The sequence below is a fragment of the Histoplasma capsulatum genome, genomic scaffold, assembly GCF_000149585.1.
Source record: "Histoplasma capsulatum NAm1 scaffold_2 genomic scaffold, whole genome shotgun sequence".
Lineage (NCBI taxonomy): Eukaryota > Fungi > Ascomycota > Eurotiomycetes > Onygenales > Ajellomycetaceae > Histoplasma > Histoplasma mississippiense.
The window spans coordinates 1,284,008-1,301,378 of NW_001813981.1; the positions used below are offsets into that span (position 1 = coordinate 1,284,008).

A 17,371-nucleotide genomic window follows, 5' to 3' on the forward strand; every position below is an offset into this window, starting at 1 on the left:
ACCCACCACCTATACACTGCAACCATCAGCCACAGCATAGTGTGGAAATCACAATATATGTATATATTGACAATGATAGCTATCAATTGTATATCTAGCGATAATATCTAGCAATGATATCTCGCGATGATATCTCGTGATGATATCTAGCGATAATATCTAGTAATGATATCTAGTGATAATATCTAGTGATGTGGTTCCCCACTATGCTTCGGCTGGCGGTTGCAGTGTATAGGCAGTGGCCACGTCTGCTGTGGGTCGGGCCACACCACCACACCCATGGGTATATATATCACTATGAGTGCAGCCATTTAGCATGAGAGCATTGATTCTCACAACAAACTCATCAACAAGCCTGAAAATGTCGCGGTTCTTAACCATCCGAGTTTCTTGTACGGTTTTCGGGGTCACAAATGTGCCACGCTGGATTGTCCAGGACAGTAGCACCTGAGTTAGCGAATTTTTATATGTGCAGGTTGATTTCAGCAATCTTTGTTATACTTAGCATGAGTCAGCCCATTATGATTGATTTTTTATGACAAGAGAAATTACCACATTGAGCGACTTACATCTAAATCCAGAAGACGGCCAGCGCGATCGATGTTAGGATTGGCAGCTGCCACTGGCCTGCCACCAAGAGGCTGATATGCAGTGACATGAATACCCTCACACGCCTCGAATTTCCAAAGATACGGTTAAAAAGAGATCCAGACACGCAATTCCAGCAGGATAAAGCATAACGAGTACATCACGATCAGGCCGTCAGGCCGGTAAGAAACCATCGGTGTGTATCGCATCTGCCGCTATTTCTCGCAGGGCATCAATAGAGAGGTTGAACACATCATTGGAGTTTCTCCCGGGGTGGACTAAAGATCCAAAGAGTTGTTTTCGCGTAATCTGTATTACTTGATTGGCAGTTGGTGGGTATATAATCTTTGGGTAATCAGTAAAGTGACCAAACAAATACAACCGTACATTCTGAATGATAAAACGTACAGCTGTTTGTAGAATCGTTTCGTTTCCCATTTGGTTTAAAGCCCATAGTTGAACAACACCTGAGACCCGTCTGTTGGCATGCATTGTCCACTTGGGTAGTAGAACCAATTGAACTTGATTCGCCCCTCCGAATCTCCGATTAACCAGAGTCTCATATCACGATGCAGATTTGCCGTAGTTTCGGTCCAACCTGACTCGCCCACAATAGTTGGTAGGTATTGCCCTTGTACCTGGAAGAACGAGTCAGGTTGCTTTAACGAGGAGGTATGGGGAGCCTGAAAGGGTCGGAACGCTGAGTGCTCCGTGTTGGAATCAAGTGTAATCTGAATATGCATATGCGGCGAGACAGAAGGTATAGTGTATACTGATACTAGAGGAAAACTCCAACTGATCGTATTCAGCTGGAGTAAGAAAGGTGGAGGATTCCATCCTGTGAAACTCTTTGACAAACCACTTAGTATGGCAATCATGGGTCAACGTTGGCATCAAGTCAACATCTAACATCCGGGTAAAGGAATTGTAGCTCAACCTTTCAAATGCTACAAGTTAGCTAGTATTCGCAAAGGAGTTGGGAGGTTGTTATCTACCTTGGACGAATGTTTTCAACTTTTGAAGACTCTTCAAGAGAATCAAAAACTAAAGATCCAGCCTGGGTTTCCACATTCTCATACACTAGATGGGTTGTCCCTGTGGCATTTAGGATTTCTCAATGCACAGTATTATACAACTGTTGGGGCGATGGTTTATCCTCAGAAGTGGTTTTGCTGGTGCTTCGCAAAGACATCGAGCCCGATATGTCACCCATGTTGACCTCTCTGAGAAAGCAAGATGGTAAAGAAGTAGTAGTAGTAGTAGTAGGTGGTGGTGGTAGTAGTAGTAGTAGTATTCCCCGCCAGCGTCCGTGAAGATCAAGGGCCATGTCTTAGAAGATCATTCCGTCTACTGTGTATGTTGGCAATATGCACTCTATTTCAGCATTCGCACAGTTGGGCCCTTGGTTGCTTGCTGGTGATCGATTGCATCTTTGCCAAGAATCAGCAGGTTTTGCGGATGTAACTTGTCATAACAAGACGCCAACAACGTCTTTCAGCACATGAGCGGCAAGCATGGAACATAACTGAACATAACTCCTGATGGAAATGGTTGATTGAAACCCAAAACAATGCTGGATGGCTTACCTTGACTGACTCACATCCTCAGAATGTTATCGTCAGTGCGCTCGCTTGGTGATTTCGGTCTTCTGGGGAGGGAGATATTCATGCAACGTCGCTATATTTGCGTGTTGCATCTCTTCACCTTGATATTTGCTTGCTAGCCACATGAGGTATCTGTTCAAAGTGACCATCGCACAACATCCCTCCCAATTTATGAGGCACTGGGCGTACCGAACTATGAGGACAAGGAGAACCAAAGACGGTCTACTCCGTACTGGCTGAGACCTCGCCGTTTTATTGACTGCTATAGCCACTCGCGGCCACCCTACATAACCAACAGGTGGTTTGTAGGGTGCTGATTCGTCAAGGGCGGCTCAGGAATCTCTCGGCGACCGGGGGTGCCATGCAGCAAGGGGATAGTCCCCGGGGCGGCTGGGCAAGAAGCCGTCGACTGGCAGGGGACCTTGCCTGCAAGACTTGTCTGGCGTAGCCAAGATAGCGCCATAGGCTAACGAGCCGTTGGCGCAAGGTGAGAGTTTTTTGAAAATGGATCAGATGGCGTGGAGAAGAGACAGAGGAGAGAGGAGCCGAATCATTGCTTCTTGAATTCGTTTCTCTGTTTGAGTTCCATATATACTTCGTTTATGTTTCCTCGTGTTTTTCTTTCCTCCTGCAGAGGTTGCTTTATTTTTAACTTAGCCCCATCACGGACAAGCGATCGGACATACATAGCCTCGTCCTGGTGAAGAAGGCTGTTGATCCCTGCCAATCGTTTATCTATCCACTTTATTCGAGGTCGAGGCAGTTGTTGGAGCTTCTGCTCGACAATTTGTTCTAACTCTTGATCAGCCTTTCCTTCATTCGCAATCACCACAGGGTTGCAGATATCGAGATCCGACTATGTATACAACCGTGTTCCACCCTTGTATCGCGAAGCGCTGAAAATTCCCCCTGCAAAACTGGACGATAGCCTCTTTGCACTTGAAGGCCTGTATATATCCTGGGGTATCCCCAGTGCAACAGCGAGTTCAGCGAATACTGCTCAGCCTCTGGCTCCAGGTGTCGGTCACTGGTGAACATATTCTTGTTCTTTTGAGTTGTCATTTTGCTTGAGAGCAGCACCGTACAACATGAGGCCGCAAGTGCAGGTTCTTATTGAAGATAATAACTATGAACCTCAGAACGCCCGCAACAGGTATTCGTACCTAAACACACCAGCAGAAAAAAAAGAGCCGACATTTCCGCAACAGAACAAACAGCAGAGACATCCCTCGCTGCCTGAGAATGCGGCAGAGCCTCCGCCTCCACCGCCTCTCGATCACTACTCTCATCCTCGCCCATCCTCTTATATGCCGACGATCATGCATCAAGATGCTTTTGAGAAATCTATATCCCTCCACCATCACCCACAAAACGCTCCGCCATTATCAGAACACCCTGCTCAGTTTGCTCCATACGCAGATAGTCCAACAGAGAATACCACAAATGCACCACATGACTCAAAACTATCTCCGTTTCCCCAGTCACCCCCCAGGATAGCCATCCCACCTTCTCACGACCAATTCGCAAACAAGGCCCCTTCAGCCGCACAGGAACAAGAACGGCGGGAAAAGAGCCTGGCTATCGTGCCCGACAGTAACCCACTAGAATCACACACTCCTCCCACCAAATACAAACCTCAAGCCATCAAACCTGCTTACATGACCCCGATTACTATACCTGACACTCACCATTTGAGCCATTTTCCTGGCCAGGTGGCACATCCAAATCAACGATTGCAAGGAGATACGTGGAATCATGGGCAGTGCGACTGCTCGGATATTGGCACCTGCTGTTTGGGACTCTTTTGTCCGTGTATTCTATATGGTCGAACAACTTACCGATTAAACAGAAAATCTGAGCGGAAGGATCCTACTAATTTATTGGGTTATGAAACATGCAATGCGTCTTGTACAGTGATGGCTCTTTTATGCGGGTGTCAATGTATGTATTTGCTCTACTTTGCGCTTCCAGTGCAGTCGTTTCTTTATAACGTCTCACTGCCCCTTGTCTTCTTTCCATTCTTCCCCCGCCCTTGACACTTCTTTCCGTTTGCGCAGCGAATCTATAGACTGAACAGAGACACCAAACAGGGCTATTAGCAACAATTCAGCATTCCCGCACACGTCGTGCGTACGGTATACCTGGCAGCATTCCCTCAGATTGCGTTCGAGCGACATGTTGCACATGCTGCACCCTCATCCAGGACGAGAAAGAGATAAAAACTCGAGAAGAGGGCGCCCGACAGACCGTGTCAACCCCATACCTTCCGCCCACCCATATGACCTTCAGTCCGCCGCTACGGTGATGCACTTCCTCCTCCTTTTGTGGCCTCTTGGAATTGATCTTCGAGCTAAAGAATGCTCATCATACAAAAGCCGCCGCCGAGAATTTGCGAGGTTCCATTGTTGTCTATTCAAGGCCCGATCGATACCAGCGTATAAGAAACGAACTAAAATGTTACATAACGCCCAGCTCTTTTTTGTGGTTTATTCCCTTCGTCCAGGATCTCCATACTCCGGAATATCATCCGATGTATATTGCCAACTTTCCTTAATATTTGCGCTAGATAAATTGCTACTATACTGACTCTATATGATTGAACGAATTCGAATTGGATTTATTGAATACCATCAAATGCCCCTTTCTTCCAGCTTGGAACCACTCTCGGAACTTTTCAACGTTAACTCATTTTTATTAATGTGTTATTTTCAAACCTTTGTTCCTCTCAATATTTTACGATCCATGTTTGACTCCTCGTTGGGTCGAGTGTTAAATCACTTGCCCATATTGAAGGATATTTTGTTCCATTTTCGCCTTCGTCGTCTGCCTTCCTTTTTATATATTTTAGCCATTTACAATTATCGACTTCTGGCTTTTTTCCTTAACTATATCACCCCCAAGAACGTGGTTTATCAGCTCATTTGAGTCAAAGTACCCGTTGAACCAAGAAGATTGTACTGCATTGCGTATTTGGTGGACGGAGAGTGTTACTATTATTGCCAACCCCTGTAAGGGAACGGAAAATATGCGGCCAATTTCTTTTGCTTATATGTACTCCAGCATGAGGATTCTTCCCCTGTTCTATTAATACAGCTGCTATACATCTTGCCCTCGCTCCGTGTCCTTAGCTGCAGGGAAAATATGTATATTAGTTTTGCCTATTAAGATATTTTTGGACTTGGCCGCTGTCACCCTTATGATCAAAAACTACTGCGTACAACGCCCACCGTATTTGGCAGTACACTCCAACTTGATTTGAACTGGCCTGACCCTTGCGGCTATCCGCAAGCTAGGTGGTGGACTGCCAAGAGCTGACATGTCTTGGCGTTTTAAGCTTTGTAAACCTTAATCAAGAGTTATCGTGACAACGAAGCTAGAACGTGGCGCAATCGCTGGAACTGCACCTTTTGGAGGAATTTTATTGGCTGTAGAGAAAATTTAGCAGTGACACATAACTTGGGCATTCTTGGCGCTGACTAAACTCGGGCGACTTGCCGGATCCACAACTGCCTATTCGGGACTAGAGTATCAACCTGGGGACATCAAGAACTCTCATCCGGACTCAGACCACAGACAGGACAACCCTTCTGTTGTCTGCTTCAAGTGCTCTTGAAATAGAGTGGGCGGTTGCAAATAACACAAAGGATAGACGGGGAACACGCACCCATCCTACAAACTGCAAATGTTTTATGTTTTACTTGTTGTCCGTTTCCCCTCACGGACGATCTATTTCGTTTCGGCTCGCCGCGATAGTTCCACTGCCTCCGACGTTCATTTCTAGTGGCCATCAACGTAACGCCTGATTCCCCTTTGCCCTTTCTGGCGCTTAAACATTACATCGCACCTGTGTTCCCGCAGGGACGCAAGAAACCGATCCGGTTGTGGCGGTTGGTCGTCAATTTAAACGTCCTTCCCCCCCCTCCCCCCCGCCTGCCCCAAAGGCATTGGAACAGCGGCACGCGAACGGTCATTATCGCCATCACTAACATAAAGATTTTTGGTGGAAACGGGACATTGGAATATAACAGAGTGCTGGGCGGGATTGAAGGACTTTATAAATTGCTGGATACCGATTGAAACTTCCCTTCCTTCAACCTTCGCTTGATCTGCTTTGTGCACTCAAAGCATACCGGATGTGGATGCCATTCATACACAACCCCGTGGACTGCGGGAATTGGACGTTATGAGTTTTGTGGGGTGGTTGTTGTCTCGCAATGAGTCCGACCGCTCCCATTCTGTTTGCCCGGGTACCACATTAGGCAAAGGAGGTACGTAAAACGGCGCTGACCAATCTCTTGCCTGTCCGCCAGCTAAAGATGGTTTTGGTTCTCGAATTAATTTTCCTGGTGTTTTTTTTTTATTATTTTTTTTGCGTTAGGGACTATCCTCGTCAACGACACCTTCATCATTACGTTGGCAGAAAATGCTATCTTCAGACCGGCGTGCACAAATGTGCCAGTCATCGACGTCGACAATCCAACCTCAATTGCAGACATAGATGAACCCTTCTACGCATCAACTTCTCCACAGATGTACGTCATCGCCACGGCCACAGTTATCAGTTATCTCCTTGTCATCATCCTGTTCATTACCCCGCGCACTTTCTTCGTTGGTGGTAGAGGTGGTGGGAGCTTCCTGGGCCGACGTGGGCGGTTAGGTGGCTCGTATGGAAGCTCGTCCGTCATAGGGATTGGTGGCCGGCCGTGGCTACAGAAAGTCGCTGCCACCACCACTGCAATATCCCTTAGTATCGCAACAGCAGACTCTTTCCGTGTCGCCAAAGAGCAATATGACCGCGGATACATGGACTCGAGCGCACTAACAGCCGAAGTTATAGGTGGTGTGGAGATTCGTGTTGTCCGCGTTATTTCGAGCACTTTTCTTTGGCTGGCACAGGTCCAGACTTTGATTCGCTTGTTTCCACGCCACAAGGAGAAAGTAATCATAAAATGGACGGGTTTTGCGTTGATAGTGCTGGATGTAATATTCAGCATCCTCAACAGTTTCATCAGCCGATCTCTGAACCCAAGTCGACCGAGGAATATTGTTGAGGCCATACCAGCTCTCAATTACTTGTTTGAGCTATCTTTGAGCTTATTATACGCTGCCTGGGTTATTTTCTATTGCCTTTCTAAACATCGCTTTGCCTTCTTCCATCCCAGAATGCGCAACATTTGCCTGGTGGCCTTGTTGTCTCTCGTTTCAGTTGTTATCCCCATTGTATTCTTTGTATTAGATCTGTCGAAACCTAACGTTGCCGGCTGGGGTGAGTATATTCGCTGGGTTGGAGCCGCTGCAGCGAGTGTGGTGGTTTGGGAATGGGTCGAACGCATAGAGGCGCTGGAAAGAGACGAAAGGAAAGATGGGATTCTCGGACGAGAGATATTTGACGGCGACGAAATGCTGGAGGTTACTCCATCCCAGGAGGTCGATTGGCCTGGCTCACATAACGGTAAATATGATTGCGGAGGAAATGAAGGTTCTGGTTCAGGCTGGGGCGGCGTCATAGGTCTAACTCATCGACCCCTGAAGACGCGAGTCACATTCCAGAGCCGCTTACCTCAAGCCCGGAGGAAAACCAGGAAGACAACGACTGCAACAACTCCAGCTGCAAACGGCGCGTCTGGTAATGGCGGCGGTGATGTTAATTCCACGCCTCCCCCAAATACAACAACCCCTGTCAGCCGAACAGACACTGTTAGTGCTGCAAGCACAGTATATCGAGTCCGCTACCATTCCGTTGGCAGCGTCACTTCAGACGGAATGGAACGGGCGCCAGATGAAGAAATTCCAAAGGAGTTTCCGGCCCCTACTCACCCACAATCTACTATTAGCAGAGATTTCTGCAGTCATTCTCCGCCGATACCAGTAATGAACTCAGGGCTCGGGTGGATAGTGCTAAATAATCCTTTTAAAAAACGACGCGGTTCTCCACCAACACAAGTAGCAACAGCTCAGGCAAAATTGACACACACTTTGCAATCAGGATCTGAGACCGCGAACGGCGATGGTACGAATGACAAAACGTGGAATTTCAAATCAAAGCTTGACACAATTCTCACCTACCGCCCTTGGGACAAAGGTAAATTGTCGCGCGAGACGGATCCTGAAGCACCCCTACCCGTCACTGTCATCCCTGCACCACCCAGGAGCGGGCCCAGAGGCCAGTCACCCAGCAGGGACGATGGAGAACAGGACACATCGACCCAAGACCAGCGCGATATAAGAAGCAACTCTGACCTCCCAGTGATGGTAATTCCACCACCGTCACGATCATCAAGGACCTGGCCACTCCCTGTTGTAGAGCCATCATCGCAGGTTGGTGAGCGAAGAAACGAATCGCTGGAAAGGCCATTCGTGAGAGATGGCGCTTCGCCTCGCCCCAGAAAGCAGACAGATAGAGTTCATGTTGGAGATTCGAATGAGCTTCGTAGGTCCGCCGCTACGTTGGCATCCGAAGCCACATTGTCATCGTCCATCCAGATACACCCCGTTTCTCCCAACTCAATATCTTCAGCACAAGGTCATCGGTCGGATACCTCAATTCACCCACACTACTGGGGTGGCGGGCTAGGACGGCGAATTTCTCCTACGTCTGAAGTGCCCATATTGATAGAAAATGAACACGCAATTATTCAGGTTGTCCGTGAGCAGTCGTCGTCTTCGTCCTTTGATGATGGGAATAGTTCCGACTCCACGTCCCCTCCTATTGAGATATCACCAGACGGTGAAAGATATCCTCATGCAACTACTAACTCAACGGAGCCAGTGCCCCAGTCGTCATCTTCGGGAAGCCCGGCTACTCATAGTCGACATATTTCCTTTTTACACCCTCTCCACGATCGAGATAACCCTCGACATCTCACCGATTCGGATCTTGGGGCACAGCACGGGAATTGACACTGTTCCGCCCAAAGAATTTTTGGAGATATAAAACAAATCAAAAAGAAAAATCATGGCGGCTTCACTCCGTGGCCAGCGGCTTGGATTTTCCACCTCCTGGTTTACTACTTCTGACGATTTGGGAAACTTTTCTTTTGCAATCATAGGATTTGCCTCCCGTTGCACATTTAGCGCGGAGTTTTCTTCCTTTCTTTCCTTTTTTCTTTTCTTTTTTCTTTTCTTTTTTCTTTTTTTTTTTTTTGAAGTTTTGGGTTTGGGGGTTGGACTTCTAGGCGGGCAAAATCTTTAGGACACCATTGGATTGTATATGTGCGATGAAGTGTTTTCTTTCTTTTCTCTTTAAGGTTGGTGGGATCGCGGGCTGGGCTTTGCGCATTTTTGGATATAAACATGTTATTTTATCATTACATTTCCTGGGAAATTGGGTTTACACTTGTATTTATTTACTTATCTACCTGGTTATATCTTTTTTGACCTCATTCTATATATATATATATATATATTTTTTTTTTTTTTGATTTTTTCTTTTTTTTCGGTTTATCGTTAGAGATAGACATAGAGTTAAAGAGGTCCTCTTTAGTGCCTGGCAGCTTGCGAAGACGGACTGTTTGTTCAAACAAAAATTAGGACGATGTTCTAGCTCGACGCGATCCTTGTCAAGTGATGGCCTCCAGTGTCCCCTCGTCATCTCTTGCTGTCTTTTTATACCTAACCTGACTACCGCAAAAATCCGGAACATGCAAATTCGTCAATCCACGAACCATCACGACAACAACCATTTTCCATGACCCTCTCCTACTGTGAATGAAGCGACGGGGTTTGGCACATGCAATCCATCCCCTCCGGCCGTCCGCATCTTACGTCCATGAAACCCGTCAACAGAAAAAAAATGTCAAAAGTCAACACGAACATGTTTGCAACAGCTGGTGTTGATCTTGCCCTTGCCGGCCAGCGACCCGGACTCTTGACCCTGCCTTTGAACATTATCGCTGTGCTTGTGGCGCATGTAAGTATCTATCGGTGTTGTTCTTCATTTGCAATATCCCCTTCCTCTTTTTTCGATCTCGAGACACCTTGTATACTAACCCTGAAATCTTCCCCTCTCCCTGCAGTTGGACAATGTTGCGGACCTCGCTCGCCTTTGCCGTACATGTCGGGTGTTGAACTATATGGCTCTCCCACAGCTCTACAAAGACCTTACGCTCACGTCGTATGATAAATTCCGATACCGCGACGAATTTGTGGAAGGATGGGGCAGTGGTAGCCCATTTTCCATTGCCCTCAATGCGGTGGTGACCCGAAACGTGGGTGGGTTAGTTCGGTCTCTAACGCTGCGGGGTGAGTGGAGGGAGAATGAGCTGGAGGAACATGCGAGAGTCGGGAGGGTGCCGGATTCGTCAATGATGCTGAATATCGTGGTGAGGGCGGCGGTGGATAAGATGCCTGGGTTAGAATCTGTCAGGTATGGATGGAGTTCTCCCGCCGATGAACCCCAATATGGGAAGCAGAAGACGTAGATATGCTGATTGCGATTGACATATTTTGTTTTTGGTGCGGAAAATAGCTGGGAGCTCAATACAAAAATGTTGCAGACGGTGTATCAGGGGCTTGCCCAGCTGCCCAGGCTGAAGTCTTTAACAGTACGATTCCCATCGAGTCGGCATCCTCGACCAACTATTGTTATTCCAGCGATGCCGCATCTACGCGCGCTTAAAATCACGGATATTGATCCCCTTTGCTACCCGGATGACCTATCTACATTGCTATATCAGAGCAAAAAATTACGAGAGTTGAGGCTACACTGGTCCCCCCGGATGCAGGAAGCGCAGGAGGCGAGCGTCAATTTCACTGACTATTTTCGCAAGTGCATTGCGGCCAAATCGCCAGTGAAACTCAAAAAGGTTGCATTCCAAAATTTATACTCGCTCCATAGAGAGGAAATCATGTCTGGCATTGACTATTCTGGGCTAGAAGACCTTACTGTATTTACTGCGCCTTTTGATACTATGTCCTTTGTGGAAAATAGCTGGCCGATGCCGAATTGGGTGCTGAATTTAAAGTCCATACGATTTGACCGTCTGGAAAAACGAAGTTGCGAGTTATTAGGCAATCTCGAAGGATTGGAAAAGTTTTATTTAGTGACTGGCATCCGAAGCCCAGGAGATTACCGTAACAGTCCTAAACACTTTTCCTTAGAGTCATCCACGATTCTGACGCCGGATTCTTCACCTGCAGGACGGAGGAGATCAGCCTCAGCTAACGACCGGACCCCAAGCTCTATCTCTAATATCGACAACTTCATACCCCAGGCATCGCCGACGGTATTGAATTTTCCACTCCACGTCCGTGACCCACTTTTTCAAGTAATAACATCCGGTCTTGGGTCCACGCTCCGGCACCTTCTCCTCCCTTCCCGATGGACTCTACCTCCACACCTAATTGCACGACTGGTGCGCGCATGTCCGCAGTTAGAACAACTTGCTCTAGCAACCGAGATGACCAGCATGAGACCCTCAGCTTGCTCCTCCCATTTTTGCGAAAACTGGTTGCTCTTCGATTGCTTATCCCCACTCCTTATTCCTCCTCCGAACCCAAATAATGCCCATTTATCACGTCGAATACCGCTGTTAACACCAATGGAACGACAGCCTCCAGAAATTAATGCTCGCTCAATCGCTGAAGTGGTTGATATGGACGATTGCATCCACAACGAAGTAATGGGCGTGTCGCTCGCGGACATGGAGATTTTTGGAACACTAAAGATAATCGGGCTTGGCTGGAAAGCGTGGGAGTTGGGCGCACTATATACAATTCCTGCATCCAAGGCCACCCAAGCATTCCTCTTGAGAGACGAAAATGCAATTGCATTGAAATATCATTCTGCGCCAGACGATCTTTCGGACGATCAATTGGTGGAGATGAGATTTTCGATTCCAGAATCCATTCAGCGACACCGGCAGGCATCATTGAACACATGGCCGACTACTTCTTCCCCGCGAGGAAAGCGGAAACGGCGATCATACAGTAGCGATCTCAATGGCGATAGTAGCATTAACAACCACAGCCCTGTTCCTAACCCTAATAATCACCAAAATACGCTCTCATCCCCTTCACTCCCAACCACCTCAACCTCGACAACAAACCCCAATCAGCAAATCCCACCCTCCCCATCCAGAGCTTCCTCCGTCTCCACAATGACAACAACAGCCACCAGCCCTTCCACCGAACCCCAAGCCCAGGTCCCAGGCCACAGTCCTAACCCTCCTCCCATCTCGGCCAAACCATCCCTAACACAACCTCCCATACAACAAACCCCTCCTCCATCTCAATCCGGCCACACTCTTACTTTCCCTTGCGGAGACAAACCCATGTCTAAGTCTAACGATACCATGAGGGACGTAATACAGTGCATAAACTTCAAGGGGCTATCTGGGGGAGGAGATGTGCTTTACCGGCGGCGGGTTAAGCGGGTGGGGTGGGAGGTGCTGAAGCACTGGGAAATCTGGGGCCTGGATGTTCAGGAGATCTGAGGGGAAATCTCGCTTGGAGAAAGAGAAAAAGTTGATACATATGTGTGTATGGCAACCCCCTGGGCCCCACTTACTTTTCTTTGCCACAAAAAATGGGGGCGACTGTGATTGTAGTATAAGGACGGAGGCGAATATGTGAGTTATTCGCCCTTTTCTCTGTTCGGATTTGTCTTCTGATTATTATTCTTGGAATTTTGGGGTTTTGCGGACATTGAGTCGGCCAGTGGTCTTGACATCAATATGTTATTTGTTATTTATATCAACCAGGGTGTTATTTTGATTGGCTTTGACTTTCTTTTTTTCTTTTTTTTTTTTTTTTTTTTTTTTTTTTCCCGGCCCGCTCTTTACATTTCATTTGAACTTGTTTATTTTTCTGTTTTTGCTTCACACCCGGGCTGAAAGTGAGTTTCGAATGCAATATAGAAAGTTTGCTATCTTGAGTTCGCGCGAAGTGTGCGTGCCAGGAAGCAGCAAAGGGTAGTTAGGATGTTGAATGGAATATATTGAGCGAGAGAGCGAGCTTGTTTTAAGGACTGGTGATGTAGCAGTTGCTTTTGATAGAGGGGAGACAAAACGGAAATAGGAGGGAAAAGATGTTTACGTTAACATAAGCCCGTTGTCTCCTACATACGGCCTCCAAATTCTCAAATTCTGCAGGCCAAATAACAAAAGGAACCAAAAAAAAAAAAAAAAAAAAAAAAAAAAAAAAAAAAGGCCATGGCTGTGGATATATATTTATGCTTGATGCTTGTTTGGGTACAAGACATCAGCTAAATATGCAATAATTTCATACATTTACATACGTACGGTACTTATATATGGATAATAGGAAACAGATAGCAAACGGATATCAAATATCCATGATCCCACTGATCTGTTGATCAGTGAAAAGATACCCAACAAGGACGGACGTCTTTCATCGAGTGTAAGGCAAACACACACTATCTCACAACACAATCACTCACAAAAAGGTGGAGAGGGATTCATAAAGCATAACACGGCCACCAAAAAAAAAAAAAAGAAGAAGAAGAAGAAGAAGAAGCCAAAACGATATTTTTTTGAGGGGCCAAACACAATACAATTAGCAGGTAGTATGTCAGTAACGTCAAGAGAATAATATAGAGAAAAAACCAATATATCGCAAAAGTATCCAATTTCGAAATCAGAACCAGAAACAGGGCTTATTAAGAAAAAAGAACAAATAGACCCAAACCATCTAATCTCGAAACCCCTATCCAAAATCCAAAGGAAAAAGAAAAAAGAAAGAAAAACTCCGATACCCAACCAACCCATCTTCTAAGACACCGATAGATAGACATAGACAGATAAGGTACGAAAATACACCCGCACCAAATTGGAGGGGGGGAATACAAATGTAAATATAAATCAAAAATCCAGACCTACAAAAACCCACCCCCCATATCATCCTGCTCCTTCAACAACACCTCAAGCATATCAAACTCGCCCACCATCGGCCCCGTCCCGCCCAGTCCCTGATCAACCCCCATCGTCGCATTGTTGAAGAACTGATCGAGAGGCAGCGCGAACCAGTCTGATTGGCCTCCGCCGCCGCCACCACTGTTGGTGGCAGTGGCGGCAGGGGCATTGTTATTGTTGTTATTGTTATTGTTAATAGAGGAAGTATTGGCACCGCCGCTGGTGGTGGCGCCGTTCGTGGCACCGTTGGGGAGCGATGGTGAGGACCCGCCGTTGTTTCCAGTGTGGTTATGGCTATTTATTACGTCGGGTGAGATGGTGTTGTTGTTATTGGCGACTGCTGCAGCCGTGGTGGTGGGATCTGCGCCGTCGAGGTCCATCTTTAGCGAGGCGGTGCTGGGGTCGTAGTAGTTGTAGTAAACGGAGGCAGGCGGGGGCATGAAGGAGACGGTCAGGTTGGAGGAGTTGAGGGGTTGGGCGGGGATGTTGGCGAGGGGATCTGCATGGGTGGTTGACGGATGGCTGTGGCTATGGTTGTGGTGATGGTTGGGGTGAGCGTGGTGAGCGTGGTGATGATGATGGCTGTTTGTATCAAAGTGGAAGGGTGTGTTGGGAGAGAGCTGATGTTGCTGTTGCTGTTGTTGCTGCCAGCGTGCGGGGTTTTGGAAGTCATTTTGGCTTTGATCGAGTTGCTGGGATGAAGCGTGGCCGAGATGGTCGGGCGGATGGGGTGACTGTCGTGTCGACAGCGGGGAGGACATGAGTCCGGGCGGTTGCGCCTGCGGCTGCGGTGTTCGTTCGCGACTGCTACATTCGCCAGTGACGCGGTCTGGGGGCGCGAAGCGGAGGAACCTGTTCCGGATGTTGGAGGTTAGGAGCTGGAGGAGATCAGCGATTGTGACGCTTAGATGGACATCGTCGACTACGCAGGTGCGTAGAGACTCGATAGTACGGTCTTGCAGGTCGAGGGAGATGCGGACGTCATCTTCTTTGGCACCTAGGGTGAAGGTCTGTTATGGGAGATTTTGTTAGCAGTCATGAAAGCGTGATAACAAAAGCGCGCAATAAAAGGCACACTTGTTCGGGATATCGCATCGCACCTTGAGAATGAATATCATTCCAGATAAAATTCGGAAAAAAGTGCGAACTGGTGCATGTTTCAGGGAATTGCCAGGGAGAAGACCGTCAAGGACGGTTTTCAAAATCCGTCGCGAGGCATCGACGACCTCTTGAATATACGGTTCGTTGACTTGGTACTGTTCCATGAGGACACGCCACGAAGCAGTTGCATTGGCAGCAGTGGAAGAATTTGTCTGGGCTGTTGAGTTGGGCCGCGTTGAACCCGCCGTAGATGGATGTTGAACCTCATTGCTCATTGTGGTCCATCTATCTACGACGGCCTGGAGGGCGAGGCAGTTGACATATAAACCTTGCATTTTTCCCGAATTAGTATTGGGTGCACATCGTAATCTGCGGGAATTTAACACTCACGGGTATACTCGTATTCAATAGCCAGGATATGTCGCATATGGGCAGGCACTATCAGATCGTTAGTAACACACTACATAATCATTTAAAAAAAAATGATATAAATATAAAAGCTCACTAGAAACCCGATCAAACTTCGTCCTAAACTCCCTCAATGACGGTATAAACTTATCAATTTGTTCCCGGTATCTTCCACTCTTAATCAAGTTCGAGGTCTGGTCTTTACTTTGGAACAACACCTGGTTGCTCGTATACATGATCTTCGAAATATCCATCCAGCAATCCTGCATCAAATCAATCGATCGGTCCTCGTGGGGGTCCAGGAAGCGGCAGTCCTCTGACGATACTGGATCCATGTTTATCCCCCATTGTGGGAGCGGGAGCATGGAGGGGATCCCCAACCGCCCGCTACTCTGCGAGACATAGACGAGAATCAGCTTGCGCACGCGGCGTTTCCGGATGCGCTCGGTCGAGGACTCCGTGTTCGCGTTGTTGGACATCTGGTCGTTTTTGGGGTCGAAGACACCGAGCTCAAAGGCGAGCGCTTGTGCGGTGCTGAGGAGCATCCAGGACATGCGATCGGAGCGCCAAACAGGTTCGAGCCATTTGTAGAACGCAAGACGACCCTCCGAGCTACTACCACCACCACCACCACCTCCTCCTCCACCTCCTCCTCCTCCTCCTCCGCCGCCACTAATACTCTGTGCCTTGCCCGCCGTTATGGGATCGTGATCATGATCGATATTCCCCCGATTATCCGGAGACTGCGTCTGGATCTGCGTCAGGAGTTGAGGATCAATATCCAAGAGTGTATTCTCATCATCACCAGGCGGGAAATGCAAGGCGCGCGGGTGCCAGTCCGTCAGGAGCAGAAGGGCCTCGATAGTGCCCAGTGATCGCAGATTTCCGCTACTCGCATTCGATTGACCAGGGGCGAAGGAGAATTTGGGTATTTGGGAGGGTAAGGTGCCCCCGTCGAACTTCTCTTGGCCCCAGATTAAGCGTTCGATCATGCCGCGTAGATAGGACCACAGTTTCTCGTGGATGGAGTAGGCGCGGGAATTTGCGCCGTTGCCTGTCAGGGGCATGTGGCGGGATGCGATGGTAAGCATGGTGACGGTCAGGACGGGCTCTTCGGTAAGGAGGGTTAGATGGGTTGCTGGAGAACTATAGTTTGGTATAACGATAGGACTCAAAGGGGCGAGATGCTCGTAGTAGCTGCAAAGGAAAATGGGGGGTGGGAGGGAGGTAAAGAGTCAATAAACAGTAGATAACAAAAAAAGGGATCGCAATGAATATGGATATATTTCCCCTTACTATGCTATATATCCCATGGCCTCATCAACACTGAACCAACCGGCCCTAATAAAGCGAAACCTCGACCACACCCTCACAGCATTCACATAATCCATATCCTCCACAAATCCGCCTTTCAACGAAGGAGGCGCATTCATCAACCTGGACCCTTCCCCACCGGCATCGCTGGTCCCAACAACCCCCGCTTCACCAGCACGATGTTCGACAACGCCAACTGAAGTCGAACCGGTGGTCTGCGGCTGGTAGCGATGGAGAGACTGCTGGCCGTTGGACATGGACCTCCCAGATTTCTCCGAGACGTTTCCCCTCGCCAGGGCGTCATTTGGCGAGGCAAAGCTCGACGTGGACGCGGAATAGCGATAGTCCAGCTGCTGCTGGCGATTCAAATCCTCAGTCCTCCCAGCTGCTTCGGATAGGAGATGGAGCGCATCGTGTGTGTTGCTGATGGCGGGGGATAGTAGCTCAGCCGCGGTGCGGTTCATGACTTGCTGGCCACTGGCTGAG

General features: G+C 48.0%; 7 protein-coding genes across 7 annotated transcripts; 2 read left to right on the forward strand and 5 right to left on the reverse strand.

Moving 5' to 3' along the window:
* Positions 1 to 204: 204 nt before the first annotated feature.
* On the reverse strand, positions 205 to 1,080 carry HCAG_02473 (predicted protein; the record flags this gene model as incomplete). The annotated part of the gene is made up of 4 exons (XM_001542252.1): positions 205 to 295; positions 344 to 423; positions 570 to 674; positions 997 to 1,080. The coding sequence occupies 4 exons, from the start codon at positions 1,078 to 1,080 to the stop codon at positions 205 to 207; spliced, it is 360 nt and encodes a 119-aa protein (XP_001542302.1).
* Positions 1,081 to 2,475: 1,395 nt separating this feature from the next.
* HCAG_02474 (predicted protein) lies at positions 2,476 to 2,655 on the reverse strand (the record flags this gene model as incomplete). Its single annotated transcript, XM_001542253.1, has 1 exon — positions 2,476 to 2,655. The coding sequence occupies one exon, from the start codon at positions 2,653 to 2,655 to the stop codon at positions 2,476 to 2,478; it is 180 nt and encodes a 59-aa protein (XP_001542303.1).
* Positions 2,656 to 3,007: 352 nt separating this feature from the next.
* On the reverse strand, positions 3,008 to 3,491 carry HCAG_02475 (predicted protein; the record flags this gene model as incomplete). The annotated part of the gene is made up of 2 exons (XM_001542254.1): positions 3,008 to 3,139; positions 3,408 to 3,491. The coding sequence occupies 2 exons, from the start codon at positions 3,489 to 3,491 to the stop codon at positions 3,008 to 3,010; spliced, it is 216 nt and encodes a 71-aa protein (XP_001542304.1).
* A 1,797-nt stretch (positions 3,492 to 5,288) lies between these two features.
* HCAG_02476 (predicted protein) lies at positions 5,289 to 5,510 on the reverse strand (the record flags this gene model as incomplete). Its single annotated transcript, XM_001542255.1, has 2 exons — positions 5,289 to 5,320; positions 5,411 to 5,510. The coding sequence occupies 2 exons, from the start codon at positions 5,508 to 5,510 to the stop codon at positions 5,289 to 5,291; spliced, it is 132 nt and encodes a 43-aa protein (XP_001542305.1).
* A 1,212-nt stretch (positions 5,511 to 6,722) lies between these two features.
* Positions 6,723 to 9,001, forward strand: HCAG_02477 (predicted protein; the record flags this gene model as incomplete). Its single annotated transcript, XM_001542256.1, has 3 exons — positions 6,723 to 8,622; positions 8,710 to 8,838; positions 8,970 to 9,001. The coding sequence occupies 3 exons, from the start codon at positions 6,723 to 6,725 to the stop codon at positions 8,999 to 9,001; spliced, it is 2,061 nt and encodes a 686-aa protein (XP_001542306.1).
* A 983-nt stretch (positions 9,002 to 9,984) lies between these two features.
* On the forward strand, positions 9,985 to 12,625 carry HCAG_02478 (conserved hypothetical protein; the record flags this gene model as incomplete). The annotated part of the gene is made up of 4 exons (XM_001542257.1): positions 9,985 to 10,101; positions 10,208 to 10,557; positions 10,660 to 11,545; positions 11,744 to 12,625. 4 exons carry the CDS (start codon positions 9,985 to 9,987, stop codon positions 12,623 to 12,625), a joined length of 2,235 nt encoding a protein of 744 aa, XP_001542307.1.
* A 1,400-nt stretch (positions 12,626 to 14,025) lies between these two features.
* On the reverse strand, positions 14,026 to 17,349 carry HCAG_02479 (conserved hypothetical protein; the record flags this gene model as incomplete). The annotated part of the gene is made up of 5 exons (XM_001542258.1): positions 14,026 to 15,072; positions 15,163 to 15,491; positions 15,554 to 15,601; positions 15,669 to 16,768; positions 16,868 to 17,349. The coding sequence occupies 5 exons, from the start codon at positions 17,347 to 17,349 to the stop codon at positions 14,026 to 14,028; spliced, it is 3,006 nt and encodes a 1,001-aa protein (XP_001542308.1).
* Between the last annotated feature and the right edge of the window lie 22 nt (positions 17,350 to 17,371).